Source organism: Pomacea canaliculata, linkage group LG5 (genome assembly GCF_003073045.1).
Source record: "Pomacea canaliculata isolate SZHN2017 linkage group LG5, ASM307304v1, whole genome shotgun sequence".
NCBI classification, from domain to species: Eukaryota; Metazoa; Mollusca; class Gastropoda; order Architaenioglossa; family Ampullariidae; genus Pomacea; species Pomacea canaliculata.
In genome coordinates, this window is record NC_037594.1 from 29,817,102 (window position 1) to 29,838,019 (window position 20,918).

Genomic DNA, 20,918 nt, shown 5'->3' on the forward strand with positions numbered 1-20,918 from the left:
TATTTGTTCACCAATATTTGTTCACTTCACTGTTCACCATTTCTGAGCTCTTCGTGTCGATGAAGTAGTCATTCTGACAGTTACTGTTGCCATGGCCCAGCTCAACCGTCACAGTTGTTATACGTCACACGTAAGATGCGCGCGCACACGCTTCCTTCCCCGTGCAAACACGCACAAGCACCCGCGCATCTATGGAGAGGCGAGGTATCAATAGAGAAACATTACAAACTGTGGAGATGACGAGGCTTGACCGTCACGGCGACCAAACAATTAGATGTTGTGTGGAGCATCCAGCGTCCCCGGTCACCAGTGGGCCACTCACACCAGTGAACTCAGCACCAGCACCAACTGAGCAGCGAGGAGCATCACGTGTGAGTCTGGCACCACACACCACAGACAGGACAACTCACGATGGCAGTGGTGCCTGGGTGCCAGCTCTGTCCTGCTCCTCATCGCGAGCTGTTTACATGACAGACAATCTCACACACATGCATTGACTAGCAGTCAGAAGAACAAATACATTTGTCGTACTTTCTCTGAGGAATGGCCTCAGTCAGGTCTCACTCAGCGACGACAAACGTGCTGATAGTGCGTTGGATAACGAACACACGCACGCGCGCGCGCACACACACACATACACAACACACTCAAACGTTTTCTCCCAAAAGGCAAAGAAGGGGAAAAAAAAAAAACAACAAAGAAACGGGCTTGCTGACAGATAAATGGAAGGAGGGAAGAGACAGCGAGGCAGGTAGGACTAGGAGGCTCGCTGACGGCAAGATGAGGGCCGAGAGAGACTGACAGCAGAAAGCAAACAGAATGGCTGCGAGACAACAAGGAGCGAGGGGCTGCTTAATGGCACTATCAGGTATTCGCCAGTCATTAGAGACAATAGAAAAGTTAGCAATAAATCACCTTCCGAGGGCTCGCCAGTCCTTGAGATGCTCCTGATACAGCCCGCGGCTCGTGGGGCGGGGCGGGTGTGGGCGTGGCTGCAGGCAGGGGCGGGGTCGCAAGACACGCCCACTCGGAGCGGCGCGGCGACTGGAGGACGAGCTGTCACGCCGCCAGTCCGCTCTCACGTCTCCGTGTAATTGATGGCCGGCGCCTCCACCTCGCAACACTTTATCTCACCGGGTACGTGATGGACTCAACAGTCACCACGTCAGCTTCCCTCACGCGCATGCGCCGACGAGCGGCCATTTACATACGGGCACATTTTAACGAGCCAAAGCCTGCACTTAGCACAGCACGTAAACATCACGTAGCTTGCAATCTCCTCTGAAGTTACCTTCGCCATCACGCTGAGGCGGGCGACGTGTTTGTGTTACACCTGGTCGACACAGAATCAGACACAGCTTCTGATCTCTCTCGCTCTCAAATTACGTCATTTCCGCCGGAAATTAAGCTTTGGAAACTCGGCGAAGTCGTAATGGCGCTGTAATTTTTAGTTTTTCTCTGGATAATCCTGTAACTGCAGCAGTAGTCTTAGTGTCCGAGCCTTTCCTTTGCAGACACGCAGGTCGCCCAGTCGCTGTGGCAGGGTGTGAAGCAGGGAGGAATGAGAAAGCAGCGCCACCAACAATAGAAACCCTGCTGGTCCCTGCTGCACAGTTCCAGTCTCAGACCTTGGTACTCAGATGTCAGGTTCTATGAGAACACTAGCGGAATGTCCTGCTCTTTGCTTGAAGAATGAGCGAGGTAGACTACAAACGACGTGTGTCCGGCCATCGGGACCACCCCATCCCGTCCCCTCGTAGCCAACAGACTCCCTCAGTTTCGCAGACCAGAACGAAAATCTCGTTTAGTGTAGAGTCTCTCATCGCCAAAGACGAGACTAAAACTCGAAAGGAAGATGAAGTCGCCGGAGACCGCAAGGACCCGTCTGTCCGGTTCTCTCGCAAGAGAATTTCGCAAAGGTCTTCACACTGCGAAGACGAGGAGGAAGCGAGCAGTCTCCTTGGGCAGTCAAGTGGCAAGTGTGACGGTCGCCAGAGGTCGCCAGGCTCCCCTGTTCCGGTGCTGCCAGACGACAACAGCGGCCGAGACGCTTGCGATGCTTCCAGGTCTTCACTGCTGACCACCACCCACAACAGCACCAAGGGTGGAGGGACGCTGGGACCTCCCAGCCTCCTGTTTCAGACCCCGAGGCTCTCTGGCACTATTCTTCAAAGACCCATCCAGCCCTCGAGGGCCGGACACTTAGGGTTGGGACAGAAGGCCATTTACGGCAACGTGGTGGAGGAGAAGGAAGGGTCGATGGACAAGTCTGGCCCCCAGGGAATGGCGGCGAGGTGCGGGGATTCCCCTCTACATGGCGTCTGTCCCAACTCATTCACTTCTTCCATCCCCTGCTGGCCGTCCCTGGCCAGACCCACCGTCCATGCTGGTAAGCTTGTCTGTCCATCTTTGTGGCTTTGTCTGCCTTTCTCTATGATAATATGCTTACCTGTAAACACGAGGGTATTACAGGCGGACATTCTGTCTGTTACTGAGGTCACCAGTATCACGGACATTGCATTACACAATATGTCATCTAGTCTTTGAACTCAGGATTAAACTGTGGTCTTACCCATAATAGGAGGACAGTGAAGACAACCATAAGCTTCTCGTTGCTAATTTATGTTTCTCAGAATGTATACTTACCGTTTCATTTGTTGTAAATTTTTTTTTCTTTAGTGACCAGCATACAGTTGGTTCAAGTGAGGGCGAGCAGTGTGTATGTGTGCGTGTGTGCGTGCGTGTGTGTGTGAGTGAGTGAGAGAGAGAGAGAGGGAGAGAGAGTGTTTTGTGTTGTACAAACAGTTTTACGGTGAATGTTTACAATTCTTGTTTATTTACTGAACCACAAGGCGCTGATGTCACCTGCTCAATATTTGACCTTTCTTACTTGTCTGCTCACCCGTCTGTGTGCATGTTAGTGTGTTACTGGCTCTCTCACAAACACACGCACGCACGCACACACGCAAGCTCGCGCACGACTTTATTTCTTTGATGAATTATTTAAATTCAAACTTTGATGGATCAGTGAATTTAGTTCTCCCTGATTTTCTTCTGCTCGTGTTGCTAGGACAGACCTCATCAAATAAACTTTCATCTCTTTCTTTCCCTCCACCGGTCCGGGTACACTACCCAGAGCTGTGAGAAACTGGAAGGCAAACAGCAACTCTCACACAAATGTGTGCTCAACATCACAACAACAACAACAACAACAACAACAACAACAACAACAACAACAACGAGATCTGAACCAGTGACAACCGATCCTCCCCGTACTTGTGACAAGCACTTCCACCCACCTACCCCCTTCTCTGTGTGTGTATGAGAGAGAGGGAGGGAAGGAGAGTCTGTCCTGTTCGCAGACATTGCAGACAGATGGTAGAAGCATGGCGCTAGGGTCTCAACCCTTTCAAACAGTGCATTCTGAAAGCGGGTCGTTTGTTATCGTGAGTGATTGTCTTGAAAAACACAAATAATGAGATTTTTGTTTTCTCTCACCCTTTCTCTCCTCTCCGCCGCCGAGTTGTAAGCACCTCTCCGATTTTTATGCTCTCCACCCTAAGTGCATGTTAATCTCTCTGACAAACTGTCATCAGCACTTATTTGAGAAGTAAACAAACAGACCTGATGTGAGGCACACACACAGCTGCAGTGAGTCCTGCTGTCATAGTAACACTTACATTACTCACGGGTGAGTACCACGGGGGGCACCCAGCTCCACACAGGAATGAGGGGGATGCCGTGGGTCAACAACTTGTCTGACCATCTGTAGAAACAAGTAGTCTGGCCGTCTGTAGCTAAAGGTATGATAAATAGATTCTTCCACTCGTATGTTCAGCGAGGCTGTAAATAATCTTTGGTGTAAACAGATCGAGTTGAGGTGAAATTCAATGACATGGAGAGTCGACGAGGCGATGGAGTTCTTTGTCACAAGTGTCTGCGGACCTTGTCTCGTACTTTGTGATTATTACGGCGCGAACCGTGTTGGTGGGTGTGTGTGTGTGTGCGTGTGTGTGTTGGGGTGTGTGTGTGTGTCTGTTGGTGTGTGGGTGGGGCGGGTAAAGGCAGGCTTCATGTGAGTGTTCATCACTCTCTAATATTTCCCCGCTGGTGATATTTTCTCGCTAAATGTAAATCACAACAAGAGCCGAGATTTGCAACTGATGTCTAAGCGTTTGATGCTAGTTGTCTTTTTTTTTTCTTTCTTTTTTTTTTTTTTTTTTCTTTTTTGTCGTCTGCTTTGGTGCTGAAAGGACTACAGCCCCATTAAATCAAATTTCTGCATTTCGACTTTCAGACGCCATGCCTTGTCACCTCCCTCTCTTGTCCTGTGTACACCCCTCCCTCTCTCACTTCTCTACCGTTCCTCCCTTCTCCCTCTTTTGCTCTGTCTCCTCCCTCTTCTTCCTTCCCCTCTCTTTCTCTCTCCCTTCGCCCTTACCAATAGTTGCAGAAAGTCGCTAAACTGAAAGCCAGGGAGCAAACGATTGTTCTATGTGTGTGCCAGGCATTATTCACTATTCAAGGTATTTTGTGTTTACAAAACTTAGAACTCTCATTGTTGTCTAACCTCTCCACAGTCAGTACATTTAAAAATAGAAAGTCGTTAAAACAACCGAAAGAAAGCAAGATTCGGACACAATAAATCCATTTACAAACGTGTGAAATAATACCACGTATCTCGTAGTGCGATCAAAATTACGGTTGATAAACTGTAGGTTTTTTTTTTAAAGTGAATGAACAGACAGTCTTTATACTTCTCTTTCTCTCCTTCTCTCTCATACCCACATCTATAGAGTTAATTCGCATTCAATGTGTTGCTCTCTCTCTCTCTCTCTCTGTGAAATACACTACAAAGACATTTCTCATATTATCTCAAATCTCACCCACTCATATTTCATATTTTCACACACACACCTGTCCACACCTGTCCACACCTGTCCACACCTGCTCACGTGTCAAACAGCACAACAGTCACCTGTCAAACAGCCAGACCTTGCAGACTCACACAACCTAAAGTTCACACTGTGGTGGGTGGGTGCGCCGCCACCATCAAATTCAAGTTTCAAGTACACCTCCGGTGGATATTTCACCCCGGGTGCAATATTCTTGACAACCACATTCACCCAGGCAACTACAGGCTGTGCGACATGGTTGAGACAACAGTGTTGCCTTCAGAAAACACAAGTGGATTTTTGAAAATTGTTTTGTGAACGTGGTGCACCCAGAAATGTTCGTCTTCTGGTGTACCTTTCGCAGAACACGGACACTCTGTCTACCCTCAACACTTCACTCCATTTCTTCTTTATTCGTGTGTGGAACCGGCACCAAAGGCTGAACCATTCTCACAGACAGCTGTTGTCATAACAACCTGTGAGCTTGCAATGAGCCGTCCACCTAACGCTCCGAACCCTGACCCCAGACATCCTGCCCCCTCCCCCTTGCCACCCCTGCACCCTGAATCCTTAACGAAGTGAGGGTGGCGATACAGAGAAACAGTTGCACCGCCAGTGTCCTCGCCTGTCGCTTGCTCAAATTTGTATTAATTCTGTTTCCTTCCTTTCTTCTTCCGCTCTTCGCACTTTCCTAGACTGTCTCTGTCTCTCGTGCCGTCTGCACTGCTCCCTAGCAAGCACAATGAGGGTTAGTCAATAAACCTCTTCACTAGCATTTACATTTCCCCTTTCCACACACCCTCGCTAAATTCTGCTCCTTCCTGCCTGCGACTAAAACTTTGTTGTTGTACTGTAGATGATGGCTAATGCTTACAATCTTTTAGAGTGTGAAAGAAATATTATTTGCCACATTCCAGTGCGCATCACAGTGGGTATTTTAAAATTTTATTCTACTGTGTCATAAGTACTGTCTGTCATAAGTGCAGTGCGGCTGAAGTGTACACTTCCCTGACCTTTGACCTAACCAGAGATTCCAATCTAATAACCAAGGGAGGGTATCGTTGCTGGAGAATATCAGGAGACAAGGTTAATAAAGGATTTCACATTCGATCTCTTCGAAAGCATGTAAATTAAAAAAAATTATATGAAATAAAAAGAGATTTATTTATCATTTCTTCATGGTGTCATCTCATGTAACTTTAGATGCTATTTATAGTCTCAGATATTGGCTTTGGCATTCTTCATGCAATGCCACCCTTGGCACAAACTGACCTGGCCATTCCTACATCTCTGCCTGCTCTATTCAGGTAGATGTCGGCAAAAGGTTAGACACCTGAGCGACTAAAAGACCGGTGTTGTTCGTCTTGTACAGAACAGAAAGTAAGCATTTCATGGAGGTCAAAGTTCACTTTACTCTCGTGGCTTCCCCCAGTCAGGTTACATCCGTCAACACAGGATTTACAAACATCACATATTGGCTAAGTTCCACTGCCAACAGCTCTCCCACCCCAAAACAAAACTCCCTCCACCTCTATTAAAGTACAAACAATAATAAGACTGTAAACACTCATGTGACAGCTCACCTTCACATCCTTCATCGCATCTGTCTTCACCGTCGCCAGGTCCGCACCCCGGGGACGAGGAAGTGCACCCACCTGCCACACCGGAGACTGGGGGAGGGGAGGGGAGGGGAGGGAGAGTAGGGTGGAGGCCCCAGTCATGCCTCATGCTGGCGAAGGGAGGAAGGACAGCAGGGGTCAGTACAGACGACAAACAGGATTGACTGTAACAATGTACATGCAACATGAACAGACCGTCTGATCTCACTCTTTGTTTACCAACACTCGCAGCTCAACGTGTCAAACTGTTTGTCATATTCGCACGTGTGCTTTGGTTTGTGTTTTGAAGAAAGAGAAAAGTCCTGTTTGGGGGCCCAACAATGCAGTCACACTTTCGATAAAAGAGACGAAAAACGAAACGCTGACAGGGATGAGAGAAGGTGTGGAGGGCGGGTGGAGACAGAACAGTCTGAAAAGCAGCAGACTGAGCACTGCTCACCTTTCATGATACGACGATTGCCACACTACACCTGTCTCCTGGCCTGCTCTCCTTTTCTTTTAAACTTGTTATGGAAAACACTTCAACACATATACACGAGCTTACTTTCTCCGACCCCCCTCCTACACACCTCTTTCCTCTCTCTCTCCCTCCCCACACCTCTTCTCTTTCTCTCGCCCCCCTCTACACACACGCATGCACATACACTCACATACACACTCTCTCACACACCAACTCACACACACACATACACAATCTCACACACGTACAAACGCACTACACACGAATATTCTTGCGAGCAGCTGGTGAGACTTGACGGATGTTCTTCGACAGTGCTACCCACACTGACCTTTGCTGACCAGCAGTGAGCATGTTTGCATACCTGTCATCCAACTTTCCGTTGACCCGCGCGTTGACCGCCATCAGTGGTTTGTGCCAGACAGTATAACGGACTGTTGTACCGAGTCACGTGACCAGACCAGGAAACCTTGCGGCGTTTATACACTTGACAGGCAGCCGACCATAGGGGACCATAGCCGGACACAGTCGCTGGTCTTGAAGTCTAGTAGAAAATTCATGGCAGCTTCAGCAGGTAGTCATTTGTCTCAGTGGCCTCCATCCTTATTTCCTGTCTGCAGAGTCCATGTCTGGCGTGGTGTAAGTTAGCGACACTTGTAGTGTTTAGTTGCAAGCAAAGTTGCTGGTGGTGGCGGTGGCGGTGGTGGTGGTGGTGGTGGTGGTGGTGGTGCTGGTGCTGGTGCTGGTGCTGCTGTGCCAAATCCTGGTCAGCCAGGCAACCGCTTCTGTAACAGTTGCAAATCTGAAGCGGGTTTCATTTGTGAAGCATCTTTGTGATCCGGAGGTTCCTGGAGACCTAAACATCTCCTCTCACTGTTGTCCGTTTATGTCCACACCTGAGTTCTGCTGATACAGATGGTGTTGACCATGCTTTTGTTCTTGTCAAAGTGGGTGGCTGTTCCATATTCTCCATCTCCAACTTCGTTGATGATGCTTGCTATGAGGTCAGTGTAGGGTACATGTCTCCACGAACATGTTCCAGCTTCTGGGGATCGTTGGCTGGTGCTGGCAATCGTCTGAAATCTCTCCTTCAGTACACAGCTGATGAGCACTATGCTGCCTGACTTCTAGGACAGAGTCCAGTACACTTGTACACCTGGATGCGCGACTTTCATATTCAGTGGAGTGATTATAATGAACTGCACTTAATGCGTCCTCGTTTGAATGGTCGCAACTATCGAGCGAATTCATTCTTCCACCCACCCCTTCCTGCTCTTTCGTTTCTCTGTCTTTCTCTTTCTATCCCCCCCCCCTCTCGTTTTCTCGCTCTCTAGCAACTTCCGGCTGTTTATCGGCGCGAAGTCGATGACAAAAAAGTGGCGAGCGGATTTTTTGCTTAATTGTGTGAGCCACATTCCGGAGCTGTCCGCGCCAATTAGGCGCCGCCAGTCGCGGACCCCCACAGACAGCACGCGCCCCCCGCGGGCCCCCCCGACCCCACCCTCGCTACCCGGCTGTCAGTGCGGGTGTCAGTCTGCCGTGTACCCCTTACAGTGGCACACCTCGCTCACCTCAGCCGGCAACTGTCATGATTTCTGGTCTCCGGACCACAAAGACAGGTCGACCTCCTCCATCAGCGCCGGCTCCTCTGCTCCGGACGACGGGAGTGTTTTCTGTGTTTGTGTTCACACACGCAGCTACAAACAAACAACACACTCGGAGAGGTAACAAACAACAAGCTGATGGCAAGTTGAGTTAAAACAACTCTCCGATTCAGACGTTTATTTGTACATTTTTTTTCAAGACACATTTTCAACATCTAAGCTTCAAAAATTGTGTTTAACACAGTAAGCCATCGAAATACCTTTGCTAAAACCCTGCATTTGGAAAAAAGTTTTTATGAACATTACCTGATGCACCTTTATTGGGTGGGCTAGGTCAGGGGGATCTGAAACCCTCCTACTTTTGTATAAAATGACAGCTGACTTCTAAAACAGTGATCTGCGTTCCTTTTTACCTGTTGGTCTCTGTCGAATTATTATCCCCGAGATGGAAAGCAACACACCTGTATGTCTGGTGCTCAACCTCAGGTGACAGAGATGGTTACCTGCATTATATTGAACTCGCCAGTCTTCAGAAATAATTTTGTGCAAGTTGCACCTTAGTCGGAGCTTTGATGGTTCATTATCTCACATTATCTCACATTATATCCACATTATCTCACAAGTGGAGAGTCAGGTGTCATGATCTCATGTTGTAGGTATCCGACTCCAGGTAGTTTCTAGTGACAAGTCGTGTGAGACACTGGGGTCTGATATCCTTACTTTTGTCGCTACTTCTCTTTCTCATCATTTTTCTTTTCTTTCTTTAAATCCTTCGTTTTCTATCTTTCATTGCTTCTTTTTCTGTTCCCTCTGCTGTTTGAAGATTTATTGCCAGACATAAACATCAGTAGAAGCCGTTACAGAGTTAACCTGTTCTCTGCCAACACACAGAAGACACGTGTAGTCGCGCGCGTGTGTGCAGGTGAGGGAGAGGCACACACACCAACCTGAAGTTTACAGTTGTTTACAGATATTCGACCATGTTCCTTTTATTACTAAATTCGCATCAAATGTCAGTGGCACGACCGTAATCTTATATCGACAGCTCAAAAAACAACAACACATGTAAATAAAATTTGTGGAAAAGTGTAAAAGGAGCCGCTGTGTGTCTCGAGATGCTATCTAGGCGCGTGAGTGACGTGCGTTTACCTGACTGTCTGTCTGCGTGCACATCGGGTGGTGCACCCGACCAGCAGCACGACGACGATGTCAAGGGGAAGCAGGGCCGGCAACTGTGGTTATCAGCGGAGATGCACTTCTGTTACCTCCTCCTCTCACCATTCTTTCACTCAGGACGATTGGTGTTATTGCTTATTATGTCGACATTGTCTCTGTCATGCTTGCAGGCTTGAGAAAGAAAGGGAAGTGGAAAGATAAAAAAATAAAAAGGAGCGAAGGCAAGACAAACAGAGAGAGAGAGAGTGTGGCGGGAGGGGAGAGAAATCCAGTTACTGGCTGAATAATTTATTTTCTCATAATCCGAAAATGGAAAGATAAGGAGCGTTGCGAACATGTGGAGAGAATGTGTGTGGCTTGTGAGATATCGCGAGAGCCAGTGAGACTAGAGCCAGTGAGACGAGAGCCAGTGAGACTAGAGCCAGTGAGACTAGAGCCAGTGAACCCTCTCATCTCACAGTCTCTCGTCAAGAGGTCGAGAGCGGTGCGCAGTGTGAATGGACTTGTGTTGATAAACTTCTAGCTGAGCTGCTCAGAGTGAGAAGACAACAACAAAGACACTCACTGCTCTGTGCTGTAGAGTCTGAGAACACAAGGAACAGAACACAGTGGCTAGTCACACCTCGTCTACAATAACAAGAAGCACCAAATGAGCCACAACTACAAACAATAAGACTACTCAGCCACTTGATGCTGAAAGTAAAACAGAATCACATCATCACAACCGCCCAGGAACTGCTAGCAGAACAGGTTGGCTTCGAACTAGGAGGAGCTCAGCTACTCAGATCTTCAACTGTCGCAGTTTGGTAGAGACACATCATCAGTATCAGCGGGCCTCTGTCTCAATTTCACGGATTTTACAATGGCTTTTGACGGAGTCTGACACCAGGGACTTTGGAATGTCAGCGAACATTCAGCATCGAAAAGAGGATCATCTGAGTCATCGGAGCACTTTATAACAGTTTGGATAATTCAATGGAAGTTTCCTGTGACACAACAGTAGGTGTACGCCAGCATGTCCACTGTCACCTGTGGTGTTCAACATCTGTCGGAGCACACCATCCGTGAAACCCTCCACAACCACCACACTTTCATTTCTGTCGGATGAAAGGCGATGTGCAGACGACATCAATCCCACTGACAGACCTTACCAACAGATTGAAAGACAATTCGAACACATAAGAAATGGGAGCCAGCCTAGACGAGAACAAAGTCATGGTCACTGGATAGGTAAAGCAGACATCTACTGAAGGGGTAGAGGTCAAACAGCTATACAGCTGCACAGCTGTAAGTACGGCAGCTCCACGACAGCCATCATCATCAGGACTCAACAGCAACAGCTGCAATGGCTGGGCTGGACCCGTCTGTACAAGTCCCTCGTTGTACCTGTCCTGCTCTCTGGATGTGAAACAGAGATGATACGAAGAGGAAAATCCAAGCACCTGAGAACAAGTGCCTGACGAGGCTGCTCCAGGTTTTGTAAATAAACATTAATTAGTAAACATAAAACCAGTAACGTACAAGATACATACCATACGATATTTTAATGATCTTCTGTTAGCATGCCACATACATGGACTGGATTGTCTTGTATTGTCTGCCATCAAGGTCTTGCTACAAGCAGGCGGCAAACAGCAGACGAGAGAGTGGCACTCACTCACTCACAAAAGGGGAGAAGAGAGAGAGGGAAGAAGCGAAGGACTGAGTGTCAGAGTTGGGAAGGTGAAGAAGAGATTAGAAGAGAGTTTAACTCGTTAACCTTTTTCATGACCGCTGCGTATTGTCAAACAATTTCTTTTACTTCCCTCACCCGTGCCAGACTACTTTGCACGTGTGTGTGACTTTAATGGCTGCTCCCCCCAATCTGCCGTCGCCTGTGCTGACGCCGGCGTAAAGCCTGCACCTTCCTCTCCCTCCGGCCCCTGCTCCTCCCTCCTGCCCCTTCTCCTCCCTCCTGCCATCCTTGGCACCAGAGGTGAACACTCGCCACTTACGCTCCTCACCTCAGCTTCCTTTCTTTTTTCTTCTGTTTTTTAGGGGGGGAAGGGGCAGGTAAATTTCAGCGATTCCTGACTTCTCACAGAGAAGACACCACAAAAACACCTGAATAACACAAAAACTATGAAATTCTCCCACATTTCAGCTTTGGTGATAAAATGATTTGTGCTTCTTAAGTCTTCTTTGTCACTATGTCATCATCCTCCTCCTCCTCCTCCTCATCATCATCAATTATATTGTATTTACCTAGTAAACATTTTTGTATCAGTCTACACCAGTCAAATAACTTGTTAGTGTGGTATGAAGTATGTTTTCTTTCTACTCCTCAACTAGACAAACACTTTTGTTTGAGACATTCATTTCATTATTTGCAGAGATGTTCAGTTTGTCAAAGTTTGTGTGCATGTTTATATTGGCCTCGTGTGTTGCACGAGCAGACAGGAGTGTAAACGTCCTCGCGCCCTCCGCCCCAGCAGCCGGTGTATTGGAGGTGACAGTCATGGCGGCCCGGCAGTTGCTGTGCTCGCAGACCGACATATTAGAATCGACAGCCTCAAGTGGTCTTCTCCAGGTTAAAAGCTGAGCTATTACATAAGTAGTGGTCTCAGTCTCGCCGCTGAGCTATTACATAAGTAGTGGTCTCAGTCTCGTCGCTGAGCTATTACATAAGTAGTGGTCTCAGTCTCGCCGCGCCTCCCTTCCCCCCAACCCCCAGGCTGACGTCACACCCTTTACCTCCAATCGCTGTGCCAAGCTCTCTCCCTTAAACAAAGTCAACACACTTTAAAGCTCCCTCCGTCCGTAAATTATTTTCACTACTGCCAGTTGCCACAGGTCTGCTGATAATGCTCACTTCTTCCTTTATTTCTTCCTTCACTTCTTCAGGGGCGCTCGCTAGCCCAGCGGTACAGTGTTTGGCGCTAACAGTCAGGGTTCCAGTCTGGTGTTGGATAGCTCCAGCTTCTTTCTGTAGATGTGATGTGATTTGAGACCTGGCTTTAAGGAGAATTATTAGGGTTTCTTTTGTGTTCATCGTCCCCTTCTTTCTTCCGCCATCCGTGTGACCTGACGGCCGGGTGCAAGCACTTTCCTTTAATCTAACTTTGTTTTATTGCTTTTTTTCTTCCCCTCCAATTCTGAGATGTCAAACATTGAACATAAACACAGGCATTCTCTCTCTTTCACACACACACACAGAGTGCATTGTAGTTGGTAATGAGTGTCACCATTACATTTTATTGTATAAAGTTTTAATAGTCTGTAGTTCTATTAATTATTTTCATTTGTTTTCCATTTTTCTATTTTTCTTCTTTTCTTTTTTTTTTTTCAAAGTGACTCTCAGTACAACTGTTGAGGTTGTGCCGCAGCCCCTGTTCAGGGGATGAGCTGGTTAATGGTAGAGGGTCGGGTGGAGGCTGGGGTGGGGGGGTGGGCGAGATTGCTTATCAGCGGCTCGCGTCACTTACCTCCCTCGTTAGACGAGCGGAGTGGGCGACGTTGAGAGGCGAGAGGTGTGCATATCATCGCACGCTAATTGTTTCTAATCGCCGCCATCTGTCACCAAGGTTTCAGCCAGTGCGGGTGTCTGGTGGCGCCCTCAGCCCCTGCAGCAATGCCAGTCCAATTTGTAGACTGCGGCTTACACGGAGCACGGTGGCGGCACTGCCATGCCAATTTGTCGGGTGGGTCTGGCACAGGACGTCCTCCACGCACTCAAGATGAGGGGCTGCCTACCCCCCGGGGCTGCTTGCCGCCAGTCCTGCCATGATGTAACCTGGGGTTAAATAAAATGTTGCTTAGACCTGTGGCAAGTCACTACTCGCTACCTGTCACACTACTGTCTACCTGGGCAGTCGGCTAAAGTGTTTTCTCTCTCACTGGTCATCGACACCACGGAGACTTTTCTCTCGTGCGTATGGTGAGGTGTGGTGTTCATACTTAGAGGAAAGTCTGAACCAACCGTAAAGGTGTCGCCAAGGTTTACTCATTGAACTTGACACAGTATCAACAGCAGCAGGAAATGGACGGAGGGGGGGGGGGGGTTCCTTCTCTCTGATGAGATGTAGAGGGTACGAAAAGTCTGAAGAAAAAAAAAGAAGAAAGGAAGAGTAAACTGAGTGACAGTTATTGCAGTTTCCTCGGATAGAGTGGTCGTTCTTGAGTGGCTCGAAATGTCAACGTTTCTTTTTTAAATGCGTGTGAGGTGATGGAGGTAGATATTTCTCGCAGCCATAACTGTGAAGCGGTCATAAAACGATGGCTTGCTTCCCCCTCGCTTACCAGACGGATTTATTTTTACTTTTTGCTCTTTGTTTGTGTGTCTGCAGATCTGCGCCCCGCCCCCAGCCTGCCGCCCAGCAAGATGACGCTGCGGAAACACAAGCCCAACCGGAAGCCGCGAACGCCCTTCACGACGTCGCAGTTGCTGTCGCTGGAGCGGAAGTTCCGCGAGAAGCAGTACCTGTCCATCGCCGAGCGCGCCGAGTTCTCCAGCTCCCTGAACCTGACGGAGACGCAGGTCAAGATCTGGTTCCAGAACCGCCGCGCCAAGGCCAAGCGGCTGCAGGAGGCGGAGCTGGAGAAGCTGAGGATGGCTGCCAAGCCCATGATGCCCCCGACCTTCACCATCTCGCTATCCACCAACGCCATGGCCGCCAGCCCCGCGCTGTATCCGCACCACTACGCGCATGCGCATCTCCTGCGTCACAGCTTCGACGTCACTTCCGCTTCCACTTACCTCGCTGCCGCCGCTGCCCAGAGTAACTTTCCTCTCGCCCTGTGTCCCCCGGCGCTGACCTTGTTTCACTGACTTGCTGTCGCTGTTTTGACTTTCTTGCAGGTAGGATGGAGCGGCGTAGTAAGGAAAAAGACAGACAGAAAAAGGAACAAATGAACAAAGAAAAGAAATAAAAGAAAGAATGAAAATTCTTTTTGAGGAAGGTTTAGAGGAAGAATGCTGCAAAGCATAAAAGTGTGTTATTCTCATACGGTATCATTGGTGATTTGTGTGTTTGTGTGTGTGTTTATGTGTGTTTGTGTGTGCGTATCTGTGTGTATGTGTTTGTGTGTGCGTATCTGTGTGTATGTGTGTGCGTGGTCCTGCTAGTGTTTGCGTGTGTTCACTAGTCTTCACACTACAGTGTGTGTAGCAGTAGGACGGTGTATGTACTGGCGTTTCGCAGCTTCATCGACTTGTATCTTTAATTAAACAAATAAAAAATTGTTTTTACTGAACATCCTGGTCTCGTCATTTGTTTTGAGTTTGAACTGAGAACATTCTGCTGTTGTCACAATCCACATAATGATTTAAAAGTGAAAGTGGATTGTTATGTTTGTATGACTGACTCCTACTGTACTATTGAATGTTTGGCTGCTGCTGACCGATAATAGAAACTTTTCTCATGGATTGGAGACCTCGTCTTGGGGGTCTCATGGCTCTGCCTGCAAAATGATCAGCTCCTTGACGATCACAGGTGCGTCAGAACATTAATTAACAACAGGATAAATTGCTCATCCATTAGTAAATCATCACGCCACAAGACAACCCAAACCTTACCCATACGACAGCTCAACCTTACTCACACCTAACCAGATGTTCCCTTTCGATGATCAGATGTTACCTTTCGATGATGAGATGTTGCTCAAACATCAAACCAACCCACAACCAGCCCACAGTGGCCCCAGTTTCTCCTGAAGAGAGGAGAAGACGATGGTCTCGCCGTCATGTTCACAATAAACCAGTGAAGGTGCGGCTCCTCCTAACATTTGCTGTCAACAGCCAATAATCAGCAACAAGTGCGTTTTTTTTTTCCTTCTTATTGTTGCCATGGTAACAACTGTAACAACAGACATGGTAACAACCTCACTTCATACAGTTTCCTTCATACAGTGCTCCATTTCTGTGTCTGTCCTTCATGTCGCTGCAGGTGAGAAAAATCCTCCACCCATCCATCCTTCCCTTGCACTCAGGCAGTCTGAATGTCGATGATGATGTCGATGCAGTTTTCATCGTCCTCGTCAGAAGTTTAGTCAATGGCCTCGTTGTTTTGCTCATCTCACCCTGTCAACCTCTGACCCTCATCTAGCCTTATATATGTCACTGAATTTCTGTTACTTATTCTGTCACCATAGTCTGTCTCTAACCTTACAGCACTTCTGTCACGTGTGACCTCTGATCCTCTTGTCTTCGTTCTTGTATCTGTCTAATGATGATCTAACAGCTGGTCGCTCGAGGGGGGAAAATATAAAATAACGCGGAGCAAAGCCAGGAAACAGAGAAACGATGTTCATGAGCTGACATAAAAACATTAATTGTTGTCTTCATAATAAGTATCATTGACAGCACAACTACACCACCTCCTCCATGCGCTACATTCTACTACTGTTGTTGTTGTAGTAGTAGTTGTTGTTGTTGTTGTTGTTGTTGTTGTTGTTGTTGTTGCTGCTGCTGCTGCTGCTGCTGCTGTACTTCACACTTGTACATGCGTGATGATCGCTCATTGTCTCACACACACACACACACAGCCCCTACCTTGCAGTCGGATGTTTGTTTTGGAACAACTGTCTACTGTACATGCTCATCCCCCAGACAGTATTTCCCACTATCGTGCACGTTGTTTACTTTCCAACACATTTCGTACAAGTGTTTGTGAGTCAGTGTCTAACATGCACCTAGTTGTTCCAGTCGCAAAATGCCGGCAGTCCAGTAGAACGAGTAGAACAGTCGCCACGTGGTGTAATGTTTACAAAGTTTGTACAGTTGCCTGTATCTGGAGGCCGTGCAGTCACAAACAACAACTGAAAAGTCGTTGATAAGAGGTTTAATAAATAAGCAATGTAGTACAAGCTGTACACGGCATAGGCAGGTATCTACTGTGGACCACACAACACTATCAGTTTTAAGGGAAAAATCAAAACAAAAACTGTAGAGCGGCAACAGTCAAAGTGCATGATGTAGGAGCTTTAAAGACAACACATTGTACAGGACACGTGATCCTGACCTCCCGGATGTGGATACATGAAGATGCTGTGCTAGCTGATGGGACCCGAGCGAGGTGTTTGCAGGAAGTAGAGGTAGGTGGTGTTTACAGGTAGATGTAGGTGAGATTTCAAGCAGTAGAGATAGGTGTTTACAAGAAAAACAAGTAGGTGGTGTTTCCAAGTAAAGGTTGGCGGTGATGACAAGAAGTAGAGGCAGACGGTGATGACAAGAAGTAGAGGTTGGCGGTGATGACAAGAAGTAGAGGTAGGTGGGGATGACAAGAAGTAGAGGTAGGCGATGATGACACGAAAGTAGAAGTAGGTGAGGTTGGCCAGAACTAAGTGCAATCTCCAAACATCGAGATGCACAACAAACAGTGAAAACTGTATCACAGGAAGATATGGAGACATCATCTCCCTGAATGCTGCAGCAGCCACAGCAACAACGACTGAGGCCCAGGTAAGACTAATGTACAGCCTCATTGTGGGGACAGGTAGAAATGTCACTGCGTGAAAAGCTCCTGCAAGTCTTGTCTCTCCAATGTTGTGAACTTTCTGGCTTATAGTTTGGCACAAAGTCTACTCACTACAAAGGTAAAAACATTCGCACTCTGGTTAGCCTTTCGGCGCTGTGACCATCAGAAAGGTCTGCAAGAAGTCACGTGGAGGAAAGTGGGTTGAAACAAAAGCGGGGGTCACCAGAGAGCAATCTTCTCAACTGAGAAAGTTTCTCGCACAAAAGCGAAAATTTGCAGACGAAAATATAAGTTTGATCCTGTAAAAATTTACAACAGCCACGCTGCGCAGTGAAATAAGCTGCTGACAACGGCTTTTACCTGTAAATGATTACCCGAGCACGCAATAAACCCCTCGTCCCATTAGGGGCCCCGTCCGCGCATGCCCACAGCGACAAGGAAAGGGGTCAAAGGTGAGGTCGTTGCCTAATGCAGGGATGAACCTTATAACCGCGTCAAAATGCTCCTGCACCTACTGAGAGCCGCCACTGCATGCTAATGGTGCCCACCCTGCTCACCCTGCACACCCTGCTCACCCTGTACCACCCTTCTCGCTGATGTCGACTGACAGTCTGTCGACAAATTCTGAGAGCAAAGCTTGTGGCCGTTGATTTGCCTGCTGGTGCTGCAAACCCTTCTCTCCCTCCTCCTCCTCTCCCCACTCCATGCCTCGTTTCCTAAATTCTCTTGCACTGTCAGTTATCTCAAGGCTTCCTCCGCTTTTTTCTCTCCTTCCCCCTCCACACCTCCGTCTCCTCCTCCTCCGCTCTTTTTTCTTTCGTGTCTGATTTTTGGCTGGCGGCGCCACGCAGCCCAACTTCAACTAATGTGTAGTTGCCTATCTGTATCACTTCTCATCGGCGAATGAAAAATTTCCCCCATGTGCGTGCGCCCTCAGCCCCGTGGAAGCGGTGCTTTTGAAGGGCTGTAAATGTCTATCAGGTTAGAGTTTCAAATACATATTACGCGAAAATATGACTGCGATAGGGACTGTGTATAATGCATTAGCTTGATATTGTCCCGCAACGCTCCTCACAGCGGGAGCACCGCCGAGGCGGCTGCAGCTGCTAAGAAAAATGGTTAAGCGAATGAAAACAATATGATATTGTATCAGAAATCGGGGGGAGGTGATGAAGGATAGCAGAGGCCGCTGCCAAAGCTCGCCTTTGAACGTGCGTCGTTTTTTCCTTCCTAATTCTCTCCCTTCATTTCTCGCTCCGTGGGACGTGGCGTCGGCCGGGGACCCTCTCCTGAAGCGGGCGGCTCTCACATCTTCATTGGGCAATCATAGCGCCCATAAATCTTCAATAAGCTCATTAGACATTTGTCCCGGCCACAAACGGTTTTGTCTATGTGATAGGAAGCAGACGAGCAACCCACTGTGCGTGTTCGGCAGCAAAACTAAGTGCTGTGGGCTGGGCTGCACGAAGAAGGCGTAGAGAGAAGTGATCTTAGTTAAGATTCCAGTCACGTGCTTTTTTCTTTAGTAAAAAAACCTGGCAGCTTCATGCCAGGGACACAAGTTTTAGAAGTTCTTGAGAAAAAAACAAAAACAAAACATGACGAAATAGAAAACTGATAAGGACAAAATCTATTTTTTTGTTTTTGTTTACAGTTTATGGGATTCTGTTGTCATTCCTTTGCCCTCCCCAGGTTAATACGATTTAGCTCAGGGTAACCATTTATCCTCTTCACCGTGTGTGTGTGCTTGAATGTATAGGGGACAGGCTTTTAATTGACTCATGAAATGTGTTAAAATTGAACAAATTTGAACTTTCAGTGCAAGAGATACTTTTTATAGATATTTTATATATATCTACCCTTTGATATTTAACGGGAAACAGTGATTCGTTTAGCTGAGTCCTTGTTACTCCCCTAGCAGTATAAGGCTGCAACAAAGAAAACAATGATTACTAACGTGATATTTGCCGAAAGTCACTACAAACACTTTGTATTACTAAAGATGTCACGTGACAACTGTCCACTGGTCCACTGGAGGCAAGTGTGCAAATCTCAGCTCGGCAATGTCTTTGCTACGCCTTCGTCATGCAGCCGGGCCCTGTACCCACCCTCCTTGCCCATCAAAACACTCAGTTACAGCCCCGAGAGCACAGAATGCTCTCCTCTTTGCGTGTGCTATTTGCCAGTAATAACTGCAGCCCATCTTCCACTGAAGCTCCTGCTGTTCGTGCCCTCTCTATGAAGGGTGGCATGAAACTAATTGCTTTTAGGGCGCACCGGTTAAGACAATCATTACCTGTAATACATACAAGATGACTTTAATTCATAATACCTCTTGGCAGAGTATGCGTGCCGCAGGTTTTGGCTTTTAGCGGGGGGATAATAGCTACGATACCTCTGGAACCTCTCATAAAGGGCAATAACCACACATTAGCCGTGCTGCAGGCTCGAGAAGCATCCTCAGCAACCGGCACGTGAACAACTGCGCCCGCAACCTGCCTGCGCAAACTGAGTGCGCAACCGCTTGAGGTCCGCCAGAGGGAGGGCAGGGAGATGGAGGGTGGTAGGATGTGTGTGGGAGGGGAGCATGATGGGAAGAGCGGCAGAGGGAGGTGACTATACAGAATATAAGGTCAGTGCGCACCCACAACGCGGTGGAATCGCTGGCTGACATGTGGGGGAGGGTCTTGGGTTCCAGACCAGACAGGATCTTTATGATTGGCGTCGTCCTTTCTTCCTCTTATTCTCTCTCTCTCTGAGATTTATGTTACGTGCACATACATCTTGAGACCTAGATGCCTTTCTTGATATGATTTCATTTTTTGTGCCTAATTTGATCAAGTTTATAAGTTTAATTTCCTTATCGCGTCTACTACATTATTTTGAGGCTGTTTCTCAAAACTACAGGCAGCGAGGGACGTGGCCCCAGCTTCCCGAAGGGATCTCGCCCCAACACCAGATTGTCCTCAAGGCCTCAGTCAGCAACCAGCCACCCGAGATAGTCATCAGAAAATTACATCGGTTGGCGGCAACAACAGCAAACCCTGTGCTGGGTGTACTAATGGGGGACAATCCTTTTTAAACAGATTATTGAAAATGAGTAAAACAATTAAACATCGGCAAACTGGGCATCCGGCGATATTCTCGCTTCCTGCGGAATTTTATGTTTTCCTCCGCAGTTGGCGTCTGGCAGCAGCTACAAGTCAGTTGATGCAGTCCATGGAAATATGTGTAAGTGTATATTGGTGTTTACTATGTGTAAGTTAATACTTGTGTTTACTGTCAGTTTATACTTGTGTTTACTATGTGTAAGTTTATATTCCTGTGCCAGCCTCATGTGAAGAAAATAAAGACTGTATTGTTGCAATAAGTCGGAGAGAAGTGAACTTGGCAACAGCCGGTACATGAGGTAGGTAAAGATGGTTTCCCGCAATGTTTGGTCGCACGAAAAACTCTTACCGCGAATGTTGGTAGGCACCTGGAAATTTGTTGTGGAGAAGATGGGAAAGAGAGACAGGAGACAATCGTAGAATGCTGGGCAGATTTTGTGTTTGAATACAAGCAGTGATTGTCCTAGGTGCACACACACACACACACACAAACACACACACACACACACACACACACACACACACACACACACACACACACACACACACACACACAACACACACACACACACACACACACACATACACACACTCACACACACT

General features: G+C 47.6%; 1 protein-coding gene across 1 annotated transcript; it reads left to right on the forward strand.

The window, feature by feature from the left end:
* The first annotated feature begins 829 nt into the window (after nt 1-829).
* LOC112564783 (homeobox protein MSH-B-like) lies at nt 830-14,987 on the forward strand. The gene is made up of 2 exons (XM_025239855.1): nt 830-2,389; nt 14,077-14,987. Exons 1-2 carry the CDS (start codon nt 1,693-1,695, stop codon nt 14,556-14,558), a joined length of 1,179 nt encoding a protein of 392 aa, XP_025095640.1. The 5' UTR covers nt 830-1,692; the 3' UTR covers nt 14,559-14,987.
* Nucleotides 14,988-20,918: the final 5,931 nt, after the last annotated feature.